This window comes from Anolis sagrei, chromosome X (genome assembly GCF_037176765.1).
Source record: "Anolis sagrei isolate rAnoSag1 chromosome X, rAnoSag1.mat, whole genome shotgun sequence".
NCBI classification, from domain to species: domain Eukaryota; kingdom Metazoa; phylum Chordata; class Lepidosauria; order Squamata; family Dactyloidae; genus Anolis; species Anolis sagrei.
The window spans coordinates 88,658,913-88,680,138 of NC_090034.1; the positions used below are offsets into that span (position 1 = coordinate 88,658,913).

The 21,226-nt window shown below is 43.5% G+C and overlaps 1 protein-coding gene across 1 annotated transcript in view; it reads left to right on the plus strand.

The window, feature by feature from the left end:
- The window catches only part of NPHS1 (NPHS1 adhesion molecule, nephrin), a 103,527-nt gene that overhangs the window by 73,038 nt on the left and 9,263 nt on the right, over positions 1-21,226 (plus strand). Inside the window, exons 24-28 of the mRNA XM_067460668.1 lie at positions 5,862-6,034; positions 8,535-8,591; positions 14,117-14,239; positions 16,817-16,841; positions 17,816-17,906. Of these exons, the coding sequence (XP_067316769.1) occupies positions 5,862-6,034; positions 8,535-8,591; positions 14,117-14,239; positions 16,817-16,841; positions 17,816-17,906 (469 nt within the window). The remainder of the gene's footprint in view (positions 1-5,861; positions 6,035-8,534; positions 8,592-14,116; positions 14,240-16,816; positions 16,842-17,815; positions 17,907-21,226) is intronic.

The window sequence follows — 21,226 nt, forward strand, 5'->3', positions numbered from 1 at the left end:
ACAAGTTGAATAAGTTGGGTGAGAGTATACAACCCTGCCGTACGTCTTTCCCAATCTTGAACCAGTTTGTTGTTCAATCGTCAGTTCTTACTGTAGCGACTTGGTCATTATACAGATTCCTCAAGAGAGAGACAAGGTAGCTTGGTAACCCCATACCACCAAGAACTTGCCACAATTTATTATATTATATATATTATATTATATTATATTATTTACAACATTTCTACCCTGCCTTTCTCCATTCTGGAGGGGACTCAAGGCTGCTTACACATAGGCAACTATTTGATGCTATAAAACAATGTACAATTAAAGTAAACATTTTAATAATAATAATAATAATAATAATAATAATAAGCACAGCAGACAAAGAATCAGTACAAGAAAACTGCACAAGAAACCAGAGCTGATAGTTGGCACAACAAAGCATTGCATGGGCAGTTCAAAATTGAAGGAAAAGTTGATAAGGAGAAGACCTGGTTATGGCTCACGAATGGAACACTGAAGAAGGAGACAGAAGGCCTGATTCTTGCAGCCCAGGAGCAAGCCATCAGAACCAATGTAATTAAGGCCAGGATTGAAAAATCAGCTGATGACCCAGAATGCAGACTGTGCAAGGAAGCAGATGAAACCATTCATCATATCCTCAGCTGCTGCAATAAAATTGCACAGTCAGACTACAAACAGAGGCACAACTATGTGGCCCAAATGATTCATTGGAACACAAGTTCCACCTGCCAGTAGTAAACAACTAGTGGGATCATAAACCTGCAATGGTAGTGGAAAATGAACACACAAAAATACTGTGAGACTTTCGAATCCAGACTGACAAAATTTTGGAACACAATAAACCAGACATCATAATTGTGGAAAAGAAAAAAGCTTGGATTATTGATGGTGCCATACCAGGCGACAGTCGAATTGATGAAAAACAACAGGAAAAACTCAACCATTATCAGGACCTCAAAATTGAACTGCAAAGGCTCTGGCATAAACCAGTACAGGTGGTCCCAGTGGTAATCGGCACACTGGGTGCTGTGCCAAAAGATCTCAGCTGGCATTTGGAAACAATAACATTGACAAAATCACAATCTGTCAACTTCAAAAGGCCACCTTACTTGGATCTGCACACATCATTTGAAAATATATCACACAGTCCCAGACACTTGGCAAGTGTTCGACTTGTGATTTTGTGATACGAAATCTAGAGTATATATTTCTCATTTGCTGTGTAATACTGTGTTTTTGTGTCAGAATAATAATAATAATAATAATAATAATAAGGCAAAGACTCTGGCACAAGCCAGTAAAGGTGGTCCCAGTGGTGATCGGCACATTGGGTGCAGTATCTAAAGTCTTGGCTTGCACTTAAACACAATAGGCGCTGACAAAATTACCATTTGTCAGCCACAAAAGGACCCCCTACTCAGATCTGGATTTTATTCACCGATACATCACACAGTCCTTGACACTTGTGAAGTGTCCAACGTGTGATCCAACACAACAGCCAGAATTTGTACCAGTTTTGTTGTGTTTCAAATAGCAACAGCAACAACAACTTTGGCACAAGCCAATAAATGGGGGCCCAGTTGTGATTGGCACACTGGGTGCAGTGCCTAAAGACCTTGGCCTGCACTTAAACACAATCGACGTTGACAAAATTACCATTTGTCAGCCACAAAAGGACCCCCTACTCAGATCTGCACACATTATTTGCTGATATATTGCACAGTCCTAGACACTTGGAAAAATTGATACCAGAGGCAGAAATACCATAACATGGTAAGAGTAGGGATTAATAATTATAATTTCATTTTTGTATCCCGCCTCTATCTCCCTGAAGGGACTCAGGGCAGCTCACATGGGAACAAGCCCGACTGACATAGTTAAAGTGTAACACATTAAAATTCATAAAACAGCATCATAAACAATATAAAACAAACAGATACATAACACAATATAAAAACAATCATGAGCAACAACCAGTGGCCTGAAATTGTAGCAGTTTCTGGTTGCGGGCGGGCTGGCTGGTGCAAATCAATTGTGAAGACAGGGCTAATGGATAAAGTGCAAATACCAGATGACAGAATTAGGGATAAAGGGTATTAAAGGATGGAACATTATATCTCTTGGCAGGGAACAATAGAAAAGTGAAAGGACTAGATTTTAGGTCATAGCTAGGGGCCGAAATTTCCTGGGGAGCCATGTAATCAAATGCCTTGCTTTTGCTATGACTATCTATAAAGCTTTGCAAATGTGTGGTTTGAATTTAGAAATCAATTGCTTCTCTCATGGACACTATATAATGGACACTATAATTTTATAAAAAGAATTATTAAATATATTAAAACAATTGTAATTGGCTAAATGGACGAACCCAGAGGGTGCTCACCAATGCTTCCTCTTCATCCTGGAAAGAAGTGACGAGCGGAGTGCCGCAGGGTTCTGTCCTGGGCCCGGTCCTGTTCAACATCTTTATTAATGACTTAGATGAAGGGCTAGAAGGCAGGATCATCAAGTTTGCAGACGACACCAAATTGGGAGGGATAGCCAATACTCCAGAGGACAGGAGCAGGATTCAAAACGATCTTGACAGATTAGAGAGATGGGCCAAAACTAACAAAATGAAGTTCAACAGTGACAAATGCAAGATACTCCACTTTGGCAGGAAAAACGAAATGCAAAGATACAAAATGGGGGACAATGCCTGGCTTGAGAGCAGTACGTGTGAAAAAAATCTTGGAGTCCTCGTGGACAACAAGTTAAACATGAGCCAACAATGTGATGTGGCGGCAAAAAAAGCCAATGGGATTTTGGCCTGCATCAACGGGAGCATAGTGTCTAGATCTAGGGAAGTAATGCTACCCCTCTATTCTGCTTTGGTTAGACCACACCTGGAATATTGTGTCCAATTCTGGGCACCACAGTTCAAGAGAGATATTGACAAGCTGGAATGTGTCCAGAGGAGGGCGACTAAAATGATGAAAGGTCTGGAGAACAAGCCCTATGAGGAGCGGCTTAAGGAGCTGGGCATGTTTAGCCTGAAGAAGAGAAGGCTGAGAGGAGACATGATAGCCATGTATAAATATGTGAGAGGAAGCCACAGGGAGGAGGGAGCAAGCTTGTTTTCTGCTTCCTTGCAGACTAGGACGCGAAACAATGGCTTCAAACTATAAGAGAGGAGATTCCATCTGAACATGAGGAAGAACTACCTGATTGTGAGAGCCGTTCAGCAGTGGAACTCTCTGCCCCAGAGTGTGGTGGGGGCTCCTTCTTATTTATTTATTTATTTATTTATTACTTGCACTTATTTATTCTTTGGAACCTTTAAACAGAGGCTGGATGGCCATCTGTCAGGGGTGATTTGAATGCAATATTCCTGCTTCTTGGCAGGGGGTTGGACTGGATGGCCCATGAGGTCTCTTCCAACTCTTTGATTCTATGATTCTATGAATTAAAAAATATAGGACAATATCTTCACAATTAATCACATAATCCTCAAGCGTAATCCGGGCCATTCCAATAGTCATTGCACATCATTCCATATCTATCTATTGCACAAGTTCTCCAAAGGCTTGGTCGCAAAGCCATGTTTTCACTCTCTTACGGACTGTGAGGAGGGAGGGGGCTGCGTGGCAGTGTAGATCCATCCTCAGGCAATGAAATTAATACATTCATGTGCTTTAGGTATTTAACAGAAAAATTGATACCAGAGGCAGAAATAACATAATATGGAAAGAGTAGGGATTAATTCTTACACCAGGGCGGGTCAACATGTCTCAGGAAAGCTCCCTCTCCCCCCAAATGTGCACATTCGCATATGAAACAAACTGGTCCAGCAAGCCTTGGATAAGTAATCAAAAATATTTTGAACCTTTTAAAGACTATTTGATGGCTTCTCGAGAAGGTAGGATTTGGTAAGATTGGCTAGAATAGAATCCCATTCTTTCCAGGCTCAGACTTTATTGTGTTGTGCTGCACACTTCCTACTCCACCCCAGTGCCAAAAGTCTGTGTTTTGCTGGTCTTCTTTTATTATCTTCTCAGTGCCAATACTGCTAAAAAATCCTTTCAGTTGAGCAGTGGGGGGAAAAATAAAAGGGGAATGGGTTAGAGATAAAAACACATTGTAAAAAGGAGCTTCTTTGTCAGAAGACTTGTTAACTGTATTCCCTTTTTTAGTGTCAGGAGTGACTTGAGAAACTGCAAGTCGCTTCTGGTGTGAGGGAATTGACCATCTGTCCAGGTTGCCCAGGGGATGCACGGATGTTTTAACATCCCATGAGAGGCTTCTCTCAGGTCCCCATATGAGAAGCTGGAGCTGACAGACAGGAGCTCACCCCACTCCCCGGATTTGAAGCACCAACCTTACGGTCAGAAGTCCTGCTGGCACAAAAGTTTAACCCATTGTGTCATTGGAGGCTCCATTGTATTCCCTAAACCAGTGCTTCCCAACCTTTTTTTTTTTTTACCAAGGACCACATGACCAGAGACTTTCCAACATTTATTTATTTATTTATTTATTTACAATATTTATATTCTGCTCTTCTCACCCTTCAGGGTCTCAGGGCAGATTACAATACATATATACATGGAAAACATTCAATGCCATTAAACATACAACATATATAGAAAGACACAGTGGCAATTTAACATTCCAGCTTTCCAGCTTCATGAGGGTATGCTGGATTCCGACCACAGGGGGAGCTGCCACTTCACCGTCCACTTGTGACATCAAATCCTTGATGGAGTACTTCCTCATTCTTACGCACACTGCTGGAAGTTTTTTTATGGTGTCTCAAATTAGTCAAATTAGCCTCCCCACATAAAGTGGTACCTAAATTTCCTACTTGACAGATGGAACTGTCATTCAGGTTGCATAGGTCAACAGCAAGCTAGGCTATTAATGGTCAGGAGCTCACTCCAACTCGGGCTGGCTTTGAACTCATGACCTCTCGGTCAGTAGCGATTTAATGCAGTTGGCTACTAACTAGCTGTGCCACAGCCCATTAGCACTGAAAGAGTTACAAATCAGTTTTTGGTCAACTTTAGATTGGGTTTGGTTATTTGGGGTGCTGATTCAGAAAATTGCATTGGATAGACCACACCAGCTCTAGTTTCTGATACAGAACATATGCCATCCAGTAGTCAACATCTGCACACTCACAGAAAACCATATTGAATAATCTAGAGCTGATGTGGTAGCAGCAACCTTTCGTAGGTAGTCAGCCTCTCTCCTCCTGACATCCCAGTTGCCTCAGCACTGCAAGAGGGTTTCGTGAGACGTATGGTTTCCAGGCAGCGGTGTAGGCCGCGGACCATATTTTCATTCTTGTGGACCACTGGTAGTCCGCAGACCACAGGTTGGGAACCACTGTCCTAAACAGAGGGGAGGAAAGAAAGTGTGTTGTATACCTTTAAGGCCTTCATGGCCCCACCTACATGGCCATATAATGCAGTTTGACATGTCATTATTTGGTCAGTATAGACTCATATAATGCAGTCTGAACTCATTGCTGCATGATACTAGTCTGCACTGACCATGTAATGCAGTTTCAAACTGCACCATGTGGCAGCCTAGATGGGGCCTCTGACCTATGTTGGCTCTAAGTTGAATATATCACAGATTTTCTGGACATGATCTGTTCAGAGGAAGTTCATCATAGTTTTCTTTTGAAGTTGATAGTGTGTGGCATACTCAAGGTCTCCCAGTGCGTTTCATGGCTAAGCGGGGATTCACACCCAGATTTTCAGAGCCATAGTACAGTGCTCAAACTACTATGCCACTGGCCCCTAGGGAGGGAGCAGTGGAGACCTTGAAGACCACTTCTCATTTGCGCCTCTTTTCTGCTTACCTCTTTCTAGGTATCACTGGCCTGGCGTCCCCAGCTTTCTGTATGTGGATGTCTTCCCACCACAATCCAGAGTGTTTACCTTAACAGGCCTGCAGTCAGACACCCTCTACAACGTCTCTGTCAATGCACGCAATGCTCTTGGGGAAAGCGACTTTGCTGATGGACTTAGCATCACCACTGCAGGTTAGGAGATGACACAAGGGCATGAGCAGACTCACAGAAGGGTCGTAAAGTGGACAGAGCAATGAAAGTGGCCTAGGGAGATGCAGGTTCAAATCTCCAACTAGCCATCCTTCTCACCCAGTGATTTTGTGCCGGATGCGCTTACAGGATAGCCTAATTCACAGAACTTTCATGAAGCAACTTTTTTTTTTTGTCTCAGGAGTGACTTGAGAAACTGGTAGTCGCTTCTGGTCTACAAGAAAATTGCCCAGGGGACGGCTGGGTGTTTTGATGTTTTACCATTCTTGTGGGAGGCTTCTATGAAACCCAGCAGGTCATACATTGAAGTGACTTAAAGTTGCACACTTAAGCAATTTTTTTTATGTCAGGAGCAACTTGAGAAACTGCAAGTCGCTTCTGGTGTGAGAGAATTGGCTGTTTGCAAGGATATTGCCCAGGGGACTCCTGTATATTTTGATATTTACCATCCTTGTGGGAGGCTTCTCTCATGTCCCCGCATGGGGAGCTGGAGCTGACAGAGGGAGCTCATTCACACTCTCCCCGTATTCAAACCACCGACCTGTCGGTCTTCAATCCTGCTGGCACAAGGGTTTAACCCATTATGAAGCAACTCAATACAGGACAATGCATTTACAACCCTGAGTTCTGTAGACGGGGATATGGATTTAAAGCCTTGACTGTTTTGTCCTTGCATTTGAGGATGAACAAGTAATACCATTTACTCCCTACTGTGGGAGAAAATGAATGCTCCTTTGCAGTCTCTATACTTTATTATCCCAGAGTGTTGCAGAAGCATTATTCTGTGGAAGAAAAACGTTGTACAAAAATGTGCAGGAAACAATGTTTGTGTACAAATATTGTGAGGGGAGTTGTCCAGAGGACAACTGTTTTTTCCCCTCTGCAGAATAATCCCAGCACCCCAGTTCGGGATGTAAAATACCGTGTTCTGTATTCTTTCTCATGGGTTTTCCTGACTTGGGGAAATTGTTTTTGGCTTGGGAAGCAAATTATTGTGAATATTGTTTCTAGCTTTAGGGAGGGCAGGATGACCATGTAATTTGGAAAGCCACCTAATCAATTCATTGCTATGCTAAGTACGCCATAGGACTGAGTCAAAAGTGGGGTTTCAGAAAAAAAGTTTAGTTAAAGCAGTGGTTCTCAACCTGGGGGTCCCCAGGTGCTTTGGCCTACAACTCCTAGAAATCCCAGCCAGTTTACCTGCTGTTAGGATTTCTGGGAGTTGAAGGTCAAAACATCTGGGGACCCACGGGGTGAGAACCACTGTAGTAAAGGATCCACATTTCTCATGTAATTCAATGACCCTGTGCTTTCCACTCCCCCCCCCCCCCTGTCATGCCCGAAGATACAGGATCCCTCTTCTCAGCCTATGACATGGCATTGATGAGCATGATGAGGTATTTATCAGTCTGGGGGTGATCCTGGGCTCATCGCTGACACTGGAACCCCAGGAATGCCTTTGCACAGTTAAAACGTGTGCGCCAGCTGTGCCCATACCTTGAGACACCAGATCTGGCCATGGTAGTCCATGCCTTAGTCACATCCCCTATGGACTACTGCAATGTTCTCTACGTGGTGCTACCTTTGAAGATCATTTGAAAGCTTCAGATGGTCCAGAGATTGGCAGACAGGTTACTAACTGGAGCGACATTCAGGGAGAGAACCACTCCTATGCTTCGGCATCTCCACTAGCTGCTGGTCTGCTTCTGGGCTAAATACAAAGTGCTGGTTCTTACCTTTGAAGCCCTAAATGGCTCAGGCCCAGACTATTTGATGAACCGCATCTCCCACAATAGACCAACTCAGACATTGTGGTTATTGGAGGAGGGCTTGCTCTCGGTCCCACCCCTGTCCCAAGCGTGGCTGGTGGGAGTGAGAGAAAGGGCCTTCTCCATGGCTCCCCCCCCCCCCCTATGGAACTCCCTTCCTAAGTAGTTAAAGATGCCCCCCTCCCTCCCTGCTTTCAAGAAACTTCTGAAGATGTACATTTGCTTATTGGCTTATGAGGAAGAGGAGTAGTAGATGGTAATACTACCATTATGCCTCTGATTAATAGCGACTATCTGTGCCCTGTTCAACCCACCAGCTCAATAGACATATTGAGCAATGATCAATCTATTTGCCCCCAAGGAATTGGGAAATTGATGCTTCTGTTTGATGTTTGGTGTTTTGCCTTATGTGTAATATAACAGGGTGTGTTTATATTTAATTGTAGTTGTTATGGTATAATTTTTATATGTTGAGTTGTCAATTTTCGTTGTTATGGGTGTATTATTATGTTCGCCCATTGAATGTTTGCCTTTTATGTTTGAAATTTGCCCTGAGTCCATCTGGGGAAATAGGTTGGAATATAAGTAACGTTTTATTATATTATTATTATGACAACCTCTTGCTTCTTTTGTAAATAGGGCAGCTTGCCTCCTGTCTGTCACTATCAGAAACTGGATACTACCCAGTCATTGTTCAATGTCTTTCCTTTTAGAGAGAATGCAAGAACCAATTGACAGAGATCCAGGGATTTCACCTGAACCCGAACCAGGTACGAAGACAAAAATATGGAAAACATTGCATTTTCATTTAGTAGACTTGACTTTTGGTAAGTTGATTGCTTGCTTTATTTATTTATTTATTTTATTTTATTTATTTGGTACGCTTATATACCGCTAATATCTCAGCCTATGCGGCGACTCATTGCGGTTTACAGCATATTTAAAACTACAATATTCCAATTTCAAATATAAAGTTAAAAATATAAAATACATACATATACATACATAGAAGTATTGGGCCACCAATACAGACCAGAACATCTCATAATTAAAGTCACAATCCAAATTCGTTGTCCGAGATTGCTAATCCATGATCAAAACATCATCAGGTCGGGTTAGCCGAAAACTTGCTGGAACATCCAGGTTTTCAGTTTTTTCCGAAATGCCATTAGCGAGGTGGCTGATCTTATTTCAGTAGGGAGGGCATTCCAAAGCCGCGGGGCCACCACAGAAAAGGCCCTATCTCTCGTACCCGCGAGCCGCACCTGTGAAGCAGGCGGGATGGAGAGAAGGGCCTCTCCCGAAGATCTTAGGGTCCTGGTGGGCTGATAGGGCGAGATGCGTTCGGATAGGTATGTAGGGCCAGAACCGTTTAGGGCTTTAAAGGTCAAAGCCAGCACTTTGAATTGGGCTCGGTAGCTAATCGGCAGCCAGTGGAGCTGGTACAGCAGAGGAGTTGTATGCTCCCTGCGCCCTGCTCCTGTTAATACCATGGCTGCCGCCCGTTGAACTAGTTGGAGCTTCCGGGCCGTCTTCAAAGGCAACCCCACGTAGAGAGCGTTGCAGTAGTCAAGGCGGGATGTAACCAGAGCGTGGACTACCGTGGCCAAGTCAGACTTCCCAAGGTACGGTCGCAGTTGGCGCACGAGTCTTAACTGTGCGAATGCTCCCCTGGTCACCGCCGAAACCTGGGGATCCAGGCTCAGCGATGAGTCCAAGATCACACCCAAACTGCGAACCTGTGTCTTCAGGGGGAGTGCGACCCCGTCTAACACAGGCTGTAACCCTATACCCTGTTCGGCCCTGCGACTGACCAGGAGTACCTCTGTCTTGTCTGGATTCAATTTCAATTTGTTCGCCCCCATCCAGACCGTCACAGCAGCCAAGCACCGGTTCAGGACTTCGACAGCCTCCTTAGTAGCGGGTGGAAAGGAGTGACAGAGCTGGACATCATCTGCGTACAGATGACACCGCACCCCGAAACTCCGGATGATCTCACCCAGCGGCTTCATGTAGATGTTGAACAACATGGGGGACAGTATTGAACCCTGAGGAACCCCACAAAACAAAGGTTGTGAGGTAGAACAGGAGTCCCCCAGTAACACCTTCTGAGACCGACCCTCGAGAAATGACTGGAGCCACTGCAGAGCAGTACCTCCAAGACCCATTCCTGCGAGGCGTCCCAGAAGGATACCGTGGTCGACGGTATCGAAGGCCGCTGAGAGGTCGAGTAGCACCAACAGGGACACACTCCCCCTGTCGAGCTCCCGACGGAGATCATCCACTAAGGCGACCAAGGCTGTCTCAGTACCATGTCCCGGCCTAAAGCCAGACTGTGCCGGATCTAGATAATCCGTGTCTACCAAGAATGCCTGGAGTTGTGAGGCCACCACACGTTCCATGACTTTGCCCAAAAAGGGAAGATTGGAAACAGGCCGATAGTTTACCAATTGAGTGGGGTCCAGTGATGGTTTCTTCAACAGCGGTTTTATCACAGCTTGCTTTAAGCTGGCTGGAAAAATGCCTTCCCGAAGGGAGGCATTAACCACCACCTTAACCCACTCGGCCAATCCCCCTCTGGCCTCCTTTAGAAGCCAGGATGGGCAGGGGTCTAGGATGCATGTGGTAGCTCTCATTCCTCCAAGTACCTTGTCCACATCCTCGGTTTGAACCAATTGAAAAGAATCCATCAAAATTGGACAAGCAGATGCTCGTGTTACATCCTCAAAGACTGCCGTTAATATGGTGTCCAGTCCAGAGCGGATCAAAGCGACTTTGTCTGCAAAGAACCGAGCAAAAGCTTCACAGCGAGCTGCTGAGTCATCAGGGCACCCATCCTGAGTGGTGGGTTTTAATAGGCCTCTGACAACTCGGAACAGTTCAGCCGGACGGTTCTTTGCAGACGCAATAGTGGCCGCAAAGAAGGTTTTCTTTGCGGCTCTTATTGCCGCGGCATATGACCTTAGAAAGGACACAAACCGTGTTCGGTTTGGCTCGCTCGGATCCGAACGCCACACGCTCTCTAGTTCCCTCTTCTTTCGCTTCAGCACCGCCAGCTCCTCAGTAAACCAAGGGGCTGGTTTAGTTCGGCTACTTGAGAGGGGACGTTCTGGAGCGATCGTGTCTATTGCCCTAGTTATCTCCCCATTCCAGAGAGCGACCAGGGCATCAACAGGATCACCAACCGAGGTGGCGGGGAAATCCCCAAGAGCCATCAGGAATCCTTCCGGATCCATAAGCCTCCTGGGGCGGACCAATTTAATGGGTCCTCCACCTCTGCGGAGGTTAGGGGGTGCAGTAAGTCTAAAGCTGACCAGGTGGTGGTCGGTCCATGGCAACGGAGAGATGGATAACTCCTCAACACCGCCACCTTCCTCCCATCCCTGACAGAAAACCAAGTCCAATGTATGTCCAGCACTGTGGGTGGGGCCAGATACTTGTTGGGACAGCCCCATGGTCGCCATGGTAGACATGAAGTCCTGAGCCGCTCCCGTTAGGGCAGCCTCAGCGTGGACATTGAAGTCCCCCAGCACAAGCAGCCGTTGGGACTCCAATGCCAGGTCCGAGACTACCCCCGCTAGCTCAGGTAGGGAGACTGTAGTGCAGCGAGGTGGACGGTACACTAACAGAATCCCTAATCTGTCCCGGTCACCCACCCTCAGGTGGACGCATTCAAAATTTGTTGACTGCGGGATGGGGGTCCTGGTCAGAGAAATGGAATCTCTGTAAACTACTGCAACTCCGCCTCCCCGCCCTCCGGATCTCGGTTGGTGCTGCACAGAGAACCCGGGCGGACAAAGCTGGGTCAAATTTACACCTCCCGCTTCGTCCAGCCAGGTCTCCGTGATGCACGCCAGATCTGCCCGTTCATCCAGAATTAAGTCCTGGATGAAAGTTGTTTTACCGTTGACAGATCTGGCGTTCAACAGCACCACTTTCAATCCAGAAGGACCGCCATCCTGGTTACACCTACTTACCGTATCAGAAGACCGATTTGGATATGCTAATGTTGTTCTACGTTCCCTAGGCCGAATTAAAGGTCTCCCTTTCCCGTATCTCCCCTTCCCCACCACGACTTCTATGGGGGCTCCTCGGTTAACGGAAGCCTCTCCCTCCTCCATGACGCATTTGGTACCTATAGTAATGAACCAAGGATCATTGCGGTTTGCATGCCATGTTGCAATTTCAGTTTGCCATGGCTTTATATTCCAAGTGTTCCCCGGTCTTATTGAATTATATTCGAGTTCCCCCGTGCTTTCTCGCGTCAACCCCAACTGACCAATGTACAGATTTGAAAGGCCTATATCTCCTTGCCCAGCCTTTTGAAAAATTAGAGCAAGGGACTTGGCTGGCATCTTTGTTGTGCCATTATCATCTATAGCCATGTTTAGATATCTGAAAGGATTTTGCATTGAGGTGGAGGCAGGCTTGATTTCTGCAGCTCTAGAGACGAGGGCATGGAGCTATAGATTCAAATTGCAGGAAAAGAAATTCCACTTAAACATTAGGAAGAGCTTTCTGACACTAAGAACGGTTTGGCAGTGGAATATGCCAAGTCTTCTTCTCTGGAGATTTTTAAACAGAGACTAGATGGCTGTCTGTCAGAAAGAAGAAAGTGTAACTAGAAGGGGGGAAGCACAAAGAGTGTAATATTGCAAAAATGAAATATGAAAATCATTTACGCCTACAGCTCTGACATTTGCTATGTTTACATTCCTTTTGTAACTTTGTTGCCCTTTTCTACGCATGTTTAAATTGAAGTTTTATGTTCCTGCAATTGCTAGAAATTTGGAGATTGAATTAAAACTTCATGAGGTGGATACTAGTTTCTATCAATGTGTAATGACATTGTATTGTCGAAGGTTTTCATGGCCGGAATCACTGGGTTGTTGTAGGTTTTTTCAGCCTATATGGCCATGGTCCAGAGGCATTCTCTCCTGATGTTTCACCTGCATCTATGGCAAGCATCCTCACTACCTCTGAGGATGCTTGCCATAGATGTAGGCGAAACGTCAGGAGAGAATGCCTCTAGACCATGGCCATATAGCCCGAAAAAACCTACAACAACCCTGTAATGACATTATTTTATTCCCGTGTAGCTTGAAAAAAATAAAATAAAAAAACTTATCTGAACTACTCTCCCAGAATCCCCCAGTCATCACGGCCATAAAGTAACTATGCCAACTCTTGATTTTCTAGACTTAGTCAGTAGGCTTGGGTAATCACAGAAAAATTTGGTTCTAAACTCGTTTTGTTTTTAGGGGGCCCTTGCGTTTCGTTTTTTTTAATAATTCCGAAATTTTCCTTTTAAAAATTTCGAAATACACGAAATTTCGTAAAATTACGAATCGATTTGTTAATGGCGGACGCGATTGCGCAATATGCTAAAAAAACCTCCAAATGGGACAGGGGGAACTTCTGAAGCTTCCCTCTCCCTCTGTTGTTGACTGTTGGTGGGATAAAACAAACAACAAATATAAAACTTGCACCAGACATGCAAAAATAATTACGAAATAATTACGAAATAATTACGAAATAATTACGAAATAAATTGAAAAAATTGTTTCGAATCTAATTTACTCCTCACAGTATTCCTGCATGGCTCAATATTGGATTGTAAGCTAATTTAAATACGAATTAATAACGAATTACGAAATTAACGAACGAAACCGCCCAAGCCTATTAGTCAGCCATAGCAGAGCACTTGATGAACCAACCTGGACACAGCATATTATTTGAGAACACAGAAATGCTGGACCACTCTGACAACTACCATGTTAAACTACACAGAGAAGCCATTGAAGTTCACATGCATGTGGACAATTTCAACAGAAAGGAAGAAACCATACAAATGATCAAAATCTGGCTACCAGTATTAAAAAAAACTCTCTAAAATCAGGACAGTAAATAAAGAATAACACTAAAAACCAGGGGAAATCCAGACAAGAAACAATCAGGGCCAACTAATCATTTCCCAACAAAGGATTCCCCCAGGAAGGAAGCAGCCAAGCTTTGAAGCTGCAAGGCTATTCAATACTAATCAAGGTGGCCAGTTGCAATATTCAGACTTGCCTCAAGCAGACAAGAGTTCTTTCTCCCACCCTGGACATTCCACAGATATATAAACTACAATTTGCCTAGTTTCCAACAAACCTCACAACCTCTGAGTATGCTTGCCATAGATGTGGGTGAAATGTCAGGAGATAATGCTTCTGGAACATGGCCAGACAGATGGGAAAATTCACAGCAACCCAGTTTCTAAAGTTTGTTTTCCCACTGTTTTCTTCTTTTTCAGACAGACCCCTGCTGCCTCTTCCCATCATCATTCTTCTGGGAGCCCTTGCGGGGCTCCTGATAACATCCAATTTATTGTTCCTGGGCTGCCTACTTTACAGGCGGCAGGTGCAAGGTCTGAAAGGTAAATGTCTGAAAAGATCCCCAATCTTTAACTTTGTACCCACTTTCCCAGTGGTTAAGGCAGACTGCTTAGTTTCTAAACGACACTGGTTCACCCTTAAAGTATGTCCCATTCAATACAGTGGGTTTCCTCTAAGCATGCTTAAGCCTGGATTAGTGATAAAGGGAAAAAATCCATTCAGTTGTCATTTTATCGCATTTATGTAATTCCCTGCCATACAACAAATGTGAAAACCAAATCTGAGTAATCCTTCAACATTCATAATTCTCTGAATCTTGCAGCGGGGTTATCCAGTTTAAAATACGATGCAAAAAATATGTTGCAGGAAAGTAACAAACATACATTGGGCCTTGTCGATGTCAACATTTGTGGATGCTGAAGTCCAAATATATACTTACAATGGCATAGAATACTAGCATCCCCTATACAGCTTTGGTTGACCTGGTAGACGATCTCTGCAGAGAACTAGACAAGGGGAATATGTCCCTGTTGGTTCTCTTGCACATCTCAGTGGCTTTTGATGCCATTGACCATGGTATCCTTCTGGGTTGGCTCTCTGGAATGGGTCTTGTGGGCACTGTACCCAGATGGTGATGCTGGGAGACACCTACTCAAACCCTTGGCCCTTGACCTGTGGGGTCCCACAAGGCTCCATTCTTTCCTCAATGCTCTTCAACATCTACATGAAACCGGTGGGTGAGATCATCTGGAGTTGTGGAATTGGGTGTCATCTCTACACCCATCTTTTTCACCGAATTCCAGGGAAGCACCACTGATCCGAAACCAGTACCTGACAGCTGTGATGGACTGGATGAGGGCCAACAAGTTGAGACTTAAGCCAGACAAGACAGAGGTCCTCCTGGTCAGTTATGAGGCTGTGTCCCTCTGAGGACACAGGTCTGGAGTCTGGGGGTCCTCCTGGACTCACCGCTGACACTTGAGGTTCAGGTGTCATTGGTAGTTGGAAGGGCCTTCGCACAGTTAAAACTTGTGTGCCAGCTGCGACCGTACCTTGAAAAGTCTGACTTGGCCATGGTGATCCATGCCTTAATTACATCCAGAATGGACTACTGTAATGCACTCTGTGTGGGATTTCCTTAGAAGATGGTTTGGAAACTGCAGCTAGTGCAAAAGTCAGCTTCCAGATTCTTAACTGGAGCTAGCTACAGGGAACCTACCACGCCCCTGCTGAAGCAACCTCCCTGGCTTCTGACAAGTTTCCAGGCTCAATTCAAGATGCAAGTGATTACCTATAAAGCCCTATATGCTTTGGGTCCAGCCTATCTTTGAGATCTCATCTCATTCTATGCACCGGCGCAAGTTGTGAGATTGACAGGGGAGGCCCCCCTCTCGGTCCCACAACCATCTCAAGTGTGGTTGGTGGGAACAAGAGAGAGGACCTTCTCTGTAGTGGCCCCTTGGCTCTGGAATACCCTCCCAAAAGAAATTAGATCAGCCTCCACCCTTCAATCCTTCTGTTCCAAACTAAAAACATGGGTGTTCTGACAGGCCTTTGACCTTGAGTAGGCTGAATAGGCCTATACAAAGCTGACACTTTTATCTACTGTTTTTTTAAAAAAATGTATTATTTTGATTTTATGCTACATGTGTTGACGGAGGTTGTTGCTATGTAACTTTTTTTTTTTTACTTTTGTACTGTTTTTACCTGTTGTATGTTATATACGCACCCTGGAGTGGCTTGTAGGTCGCCTCGAGTCCCTTCAGGGAGATGGTGGCAGGCTATAAATAAAGTTTATTTATCATATTTATTTATATGAAATTCAAATTTCAGGGAAAAAAATTCTGCCGAAACATTAGGGAGAACGTCCTGATTATAAGAGCTGTTTGGCAGTAAAATTTTCCACTTTGGGGGATAGTGAAGTTTTCTTCTCTGAAGGCTTTAAAGCAGAGGTTGTATGACCATCTGTTGGGAGTGCTTTGTGCTTTTCCTGTATGGTAGGGGGCTGGACTAGATGGCCCTTGTGGTCTCTTCCAGTTCTATGAAATTATGGTCGACACAAATGGTTGGTTCAATCTATGGATATAGATCCCATGGTTATGGAGGGCTGACTGTACATTAGTGAAAACAATGTTAATGTTCCACATATACTACAGAATGTAATATATTTTGGTTTGCTGCAGAAATGTGTACTTTTATTATATTTTGTGTACAAATACATGCATGAGATAAATCAGACTCCCAAATCCATACAGATTTCTGTGATTTTTTTAAAAAAAAAATCATTAAAAAGTCCTAACAGATTAAATTATGGAGCCTTCTAGAAAAACTGTTCCCTCTTTTTTTTCTTTTTACAAAATTTAGAAACAGTTCCCAGTCTTTAATAACAAGTTCTTGAGTGCTTTTTCTTTGTTCATTATATCTAACTTATCCATTTCCACTATTCTGAAAAACCTTTACTATCCATTCTTCTATTGTTGGAAGATCTGACTTCCAATGTTGGGCTTATAGCATCCTTGCTGCAATTATCATTACTGGACAAATAAAAAATTCACCTGGTTAAATAATTCTTTTTTGTTTTGATGTAATCCTTTTCTTGTTTCTCATTTTTCTTGCAGAAGATGGAACCACTGGAGAAAACAAGTGAGTAAAAGGGGTTGCTATTTTTTTCTTTTCGCACAGCTTTTGTGGCAATAACAATAATGAGAAACCACTTCACTGACATTCTGAGGACTAATATACTGGGCATTGCATCTTTCAACAATATTTTGGACTATCTTGTCACTACAAATGTGTAGTAGTTCATTCAGAATACTAGTTCAATGCTCAAGACTGCTACACTATGGTTATGGTCTACATTCAAGTCATTTCTGACTTGAGGCAACCCTAAGGTGAAGGATCACAGCTTTTCTTAGGAAGGTTGGTTCAGCGGGGGTTTGCTTTTGCCTTCCTCTATGACTGGGGGAGTTAGACATGCCTAAGTTTAAGGTAAAGGTTTTCCCCTGACATTAAGTCTATTAAGTCTACTCATGTGCAACTCTGGGGGTTGATGCTCATCTCCATTTCTAAGCCGAAGAGCTAGCATTGTCCGTAGACACCTCCAAGGTCACGTGGCCGGCATGACTGCAGGGAGCACCGTTACCTTACCACAGAAGTGGTACCTATTGATGTACTCACATTTGTATGTTTTTGAACTGCTAGGTTGGCAAAAGCTGGGGCTAACAGTGGGCACCCACCCCGCTCCCCAGATTCGAACCACTGACCTTTTGATCAACAAGTTTGACAGTTCAGGGGTTTAACCCACAGCACCACTGGGGTCTCCCTTGCCTAAGTTTAAAAAGCCTTAAATTACTATAATTTAAGGCTTTGCCTAAGTTTACAGAGCCTTAAATTACAATGGACTCTCTTAGTATCCACTGAGGTTTGGTTCCAGGACTGTTCATACAAACCAGAATTCATGGCTGCTCAAATTCTGTTACAGTTACATCAAATAGTATAGTAGTATGAATCTCCCTTATCAAGTTTTTATTTTTATTTTTTGGAATTAAAAAAACCTAGCTGTGAATGGTGTGATTTGTATATCTGTATATCACGCTAGGATGATGTTACTGTTTCAGGGCAAAGGTGCGATTTGGGAACAACTATACTGTATGCAGTTGGCTGAAATGTAGTGCACGCCCAGCCCAGCTAGAAGAGCACAGTTCTGAGGTAAGTTCCCCATTCATGATATGGGGGAACTTGTTTGTAGCAGCAAGGCTGCAAGTAGAGTTGTCCATTTACTATGAAAAGAACCATCTGCCAGGCATGTTTTTGTGTCTTTAGTGTGTAGCTGAGCCAGAGCTCACAGCTTCTAAGTGTCGGTGCCTTTCTACTTGCAGAGGTCTTGTCTCCAATCCCTTCCTGGTTCCCTGCTCCCTTTCAGCTTAGCCAGGGTTCCTGTAACAGGGTTCCCCAGCACCAACTAATGCTCTGGAGCCAGAGTGAAGGAAGGGAACCAGGAAGACAGAGTTCCACCATGTCTCCTGGGTTATTGGTTGGGAGCCCTTCCCCGCAGCAACAATATAGTAATATATAATACTAATATTGTGTTGTGCTAATATTATAATATATTGTATACATGTATAATATTGAAAATAATATTATAATGTACAAATGGGGGCTCGTCCGGGATCTGAGCCAACAAAGAGAGGAACAGAGACGAAGCCTCTTGAGGGCTTGATTGCCTCCACTCAGCAGGTCAGGTAAGACGATGATCAGAAGGTGCGATACGGGTACCCATTGAGAGAAACGACCCGGCTGATCCTCGCCTTCCCTGCCTCCAGACTGGGGTACATTGAGAATTAACAGCTTTGATTCCATGGCACAGGTAAGGGAAAAGGCTAGCCTTAAAGGGAAAAGGTACATGAGAAGTACCTGGGGAATATTTCAGTGTGAGATTACTGCAGAAATCAAGTGGAAACCCCCCGAGTGATTGTTTTCGCTACAGAAATCACACTCACAGGTTGGAGGAATACCCTTTCAGGGGGAAAGGGATAAGTCTGTTTTGTGTTTTGTGGTTGCCTTGGTTTATGTTGTTTGTGTCCATATGCTTTATTCCTTCTTGCTGCTTTGCAACCCTATGCACACATTTGTGTACCAATGTCTGTTTTTGTTGTGAGATGTGTATAATGAAAAAGAGACTAATGGTTTCAGGCTTCTGGGAAAAAGCCAAGATGGAAAAGAAAAAGAAAAATGAAAAATGAGAAAAATGAGAGAAAAAAGGAAACATTACGTGTAATGTGATGAAATGGTGCCTGTCTTTTGTGACAAGGAGAAAATGTTCGTTTACATTTTCTGGAAACCTGAATGTATGTGTGGCTAGCCAAAAAGGAATGTGTGGAAGCTGTTTGTGTTGGGGGAAAAATAATCTTTACAGGTTTCAAATAAAAAGGAAAAAGAGGATAATTTAGGAAAAACCTGGAAAAATACACATGATGATGGGAAATGCCAAGTTTATATATTTTCATGTGGGTAAGCAAAACCAAGAAGAAAGTTAAAGGTATGTGAAGAAGGTATGTGTAGGGAAAGCAAGAAAAAAGTTAGAATAAGAGAATAGGGTCAATCACAGGAGAAAAACCAATATGTGTGATTGCCTAGGACAGGGTAGAATTGAAATGAGAGTATAGAGAAAGTGATACAGTGGTGATGAAATGACAGGAAGAGAAATGTAAAGTTTTAGCTTTTGTTTAATAGAAACCTGAAATGTTGAGATGTGAATGAATAGATTCCCTTTTTGAAAGTCTAGATAAATGTGTGGCAATATTGCAGTTTAGAATAAGTGAATGCATGTATGAAAACAGATTTGGATGCATCAAGACTGTTATGTGAGGTTGATTATGTTTAATTATTATATGTTTAAATATTTGATGGGTTAAAAGAGAAATTAATTATTATGTGTTGAGAGTATTCAAGAATGGCCACTTGTATTATTATAATACAGGGTTAGTCAAAATGCATAGGCCAATAAGCCATTCAATTGAATGGCTTATTGGCCTATGCATTTTGACTAACCCTGTATAATAATTATTATAATATAATATAATAATTATATATTTATATTACATGTCATATTACTAATAATATCATAGTATAGTGGTATAGCACAACATAGTAATACTAATATTGTGTTGTGCCATGCACCGAGCATGTCTGCTCTCTCCTCCCCACTTGGAGTCTCAGAAACAGCCCTCCCCTTGGCTGGGAGGCTGGCTGAGAGGCCGGCCAATCACAGCAGGAGAAGGGCTTTAGATGGGAAGATTTGCCGTCTGTTTCCAAAAAGGAGAAGGACAGGCAGAGAGATCTTCAGCGTTCTCTTCCAAAAGGGTTCCTAAGACCATCAGAAATATATGTTTTCTGATGGTCTTTGGCAACCCCTCTGAAACCCCCTTCTGAACCCCTCCCCAGGGGTGCCGACACCCAGGACGAGAAACGCTGATCTAACAGGAGCTTGATAGGCAGAAGGCAATAGGTGTATTTTTTGTAGCACAACACAGAGTATATTCGTGTTCCTGTGTGTATGTATAGAAAGACACTGGAGCTAGTACAAAAATTGCCAACCCTGAGAAGGAAAAATGAAATCTAGGTATGAACTGGAGATGTGGATGGGAAAATTGTTTTTCTCAGTGCTGGTTGGTGGTTTTTGATTGGGGGATACTGAGAATACATGTTTTAGCCTACATGTTAAGGGAGCTTTCCAAGGGGCTGAGTTCTAATCCCAAAATAGGTTCACCAACTTGGATCAATCTTCTAAAGTTTGGACTAAAACCTAGAGTATATTCAACACTGCTGTCACGGAAAACACCAGGCGATACTATTCTGTCCTTTGCTTAATAGTCTGCCTTCTCCCAACTGAAATGCCAAGTTGACATTTCAGCCAAGGGAGCTGGATTTGTACATGTGCAAGATCCACTCAATGTCAAGGTTACTTCCTTTGAAAGAAAGAGTTTGAAATCTCTCTGGATACAGTCCATTTGACAGGAACTCTAATATTCTCTATCAGTAATTCTGATATCTGTAATAGAGGGAAAACTGCACAAAGAGAGGATGATTAGCATAAAAGAAAGGAAATATATTTGAGGCCCAACTGTGCTGACTTGCAGAATTTGGCTTCTTGCACTCTGAAAGCCTTATCTGGATCTTCTTTTGATTCTTAGCAGCAGAAAGCCATGCATCACTCAGGCTTCTGCCATTGTCATGAGTACTGGAAACATGATGTAGCTTGTAAAAATTATACTTGACATTCTCTTTATTGTGGGAATATTGGCATATTCCGGTTGTGGGCATATGTAGCTATCCCTAGACCAAATGAATCTCAGACTGGATCTACGTTGCCATATAATGCAGTTTGGAACTGCATAATAAGGTTAGTGTAGACTGGGCACAGGCAAACTTCATCCCTCCGGGTATTTTGGACTTCAGCTCCTACAATTCCTGGCCTCAGGCCCCTTCCTTTTCCCCCTCAGCCGCTTAAGCGGCTGAGGGGGAAAAGG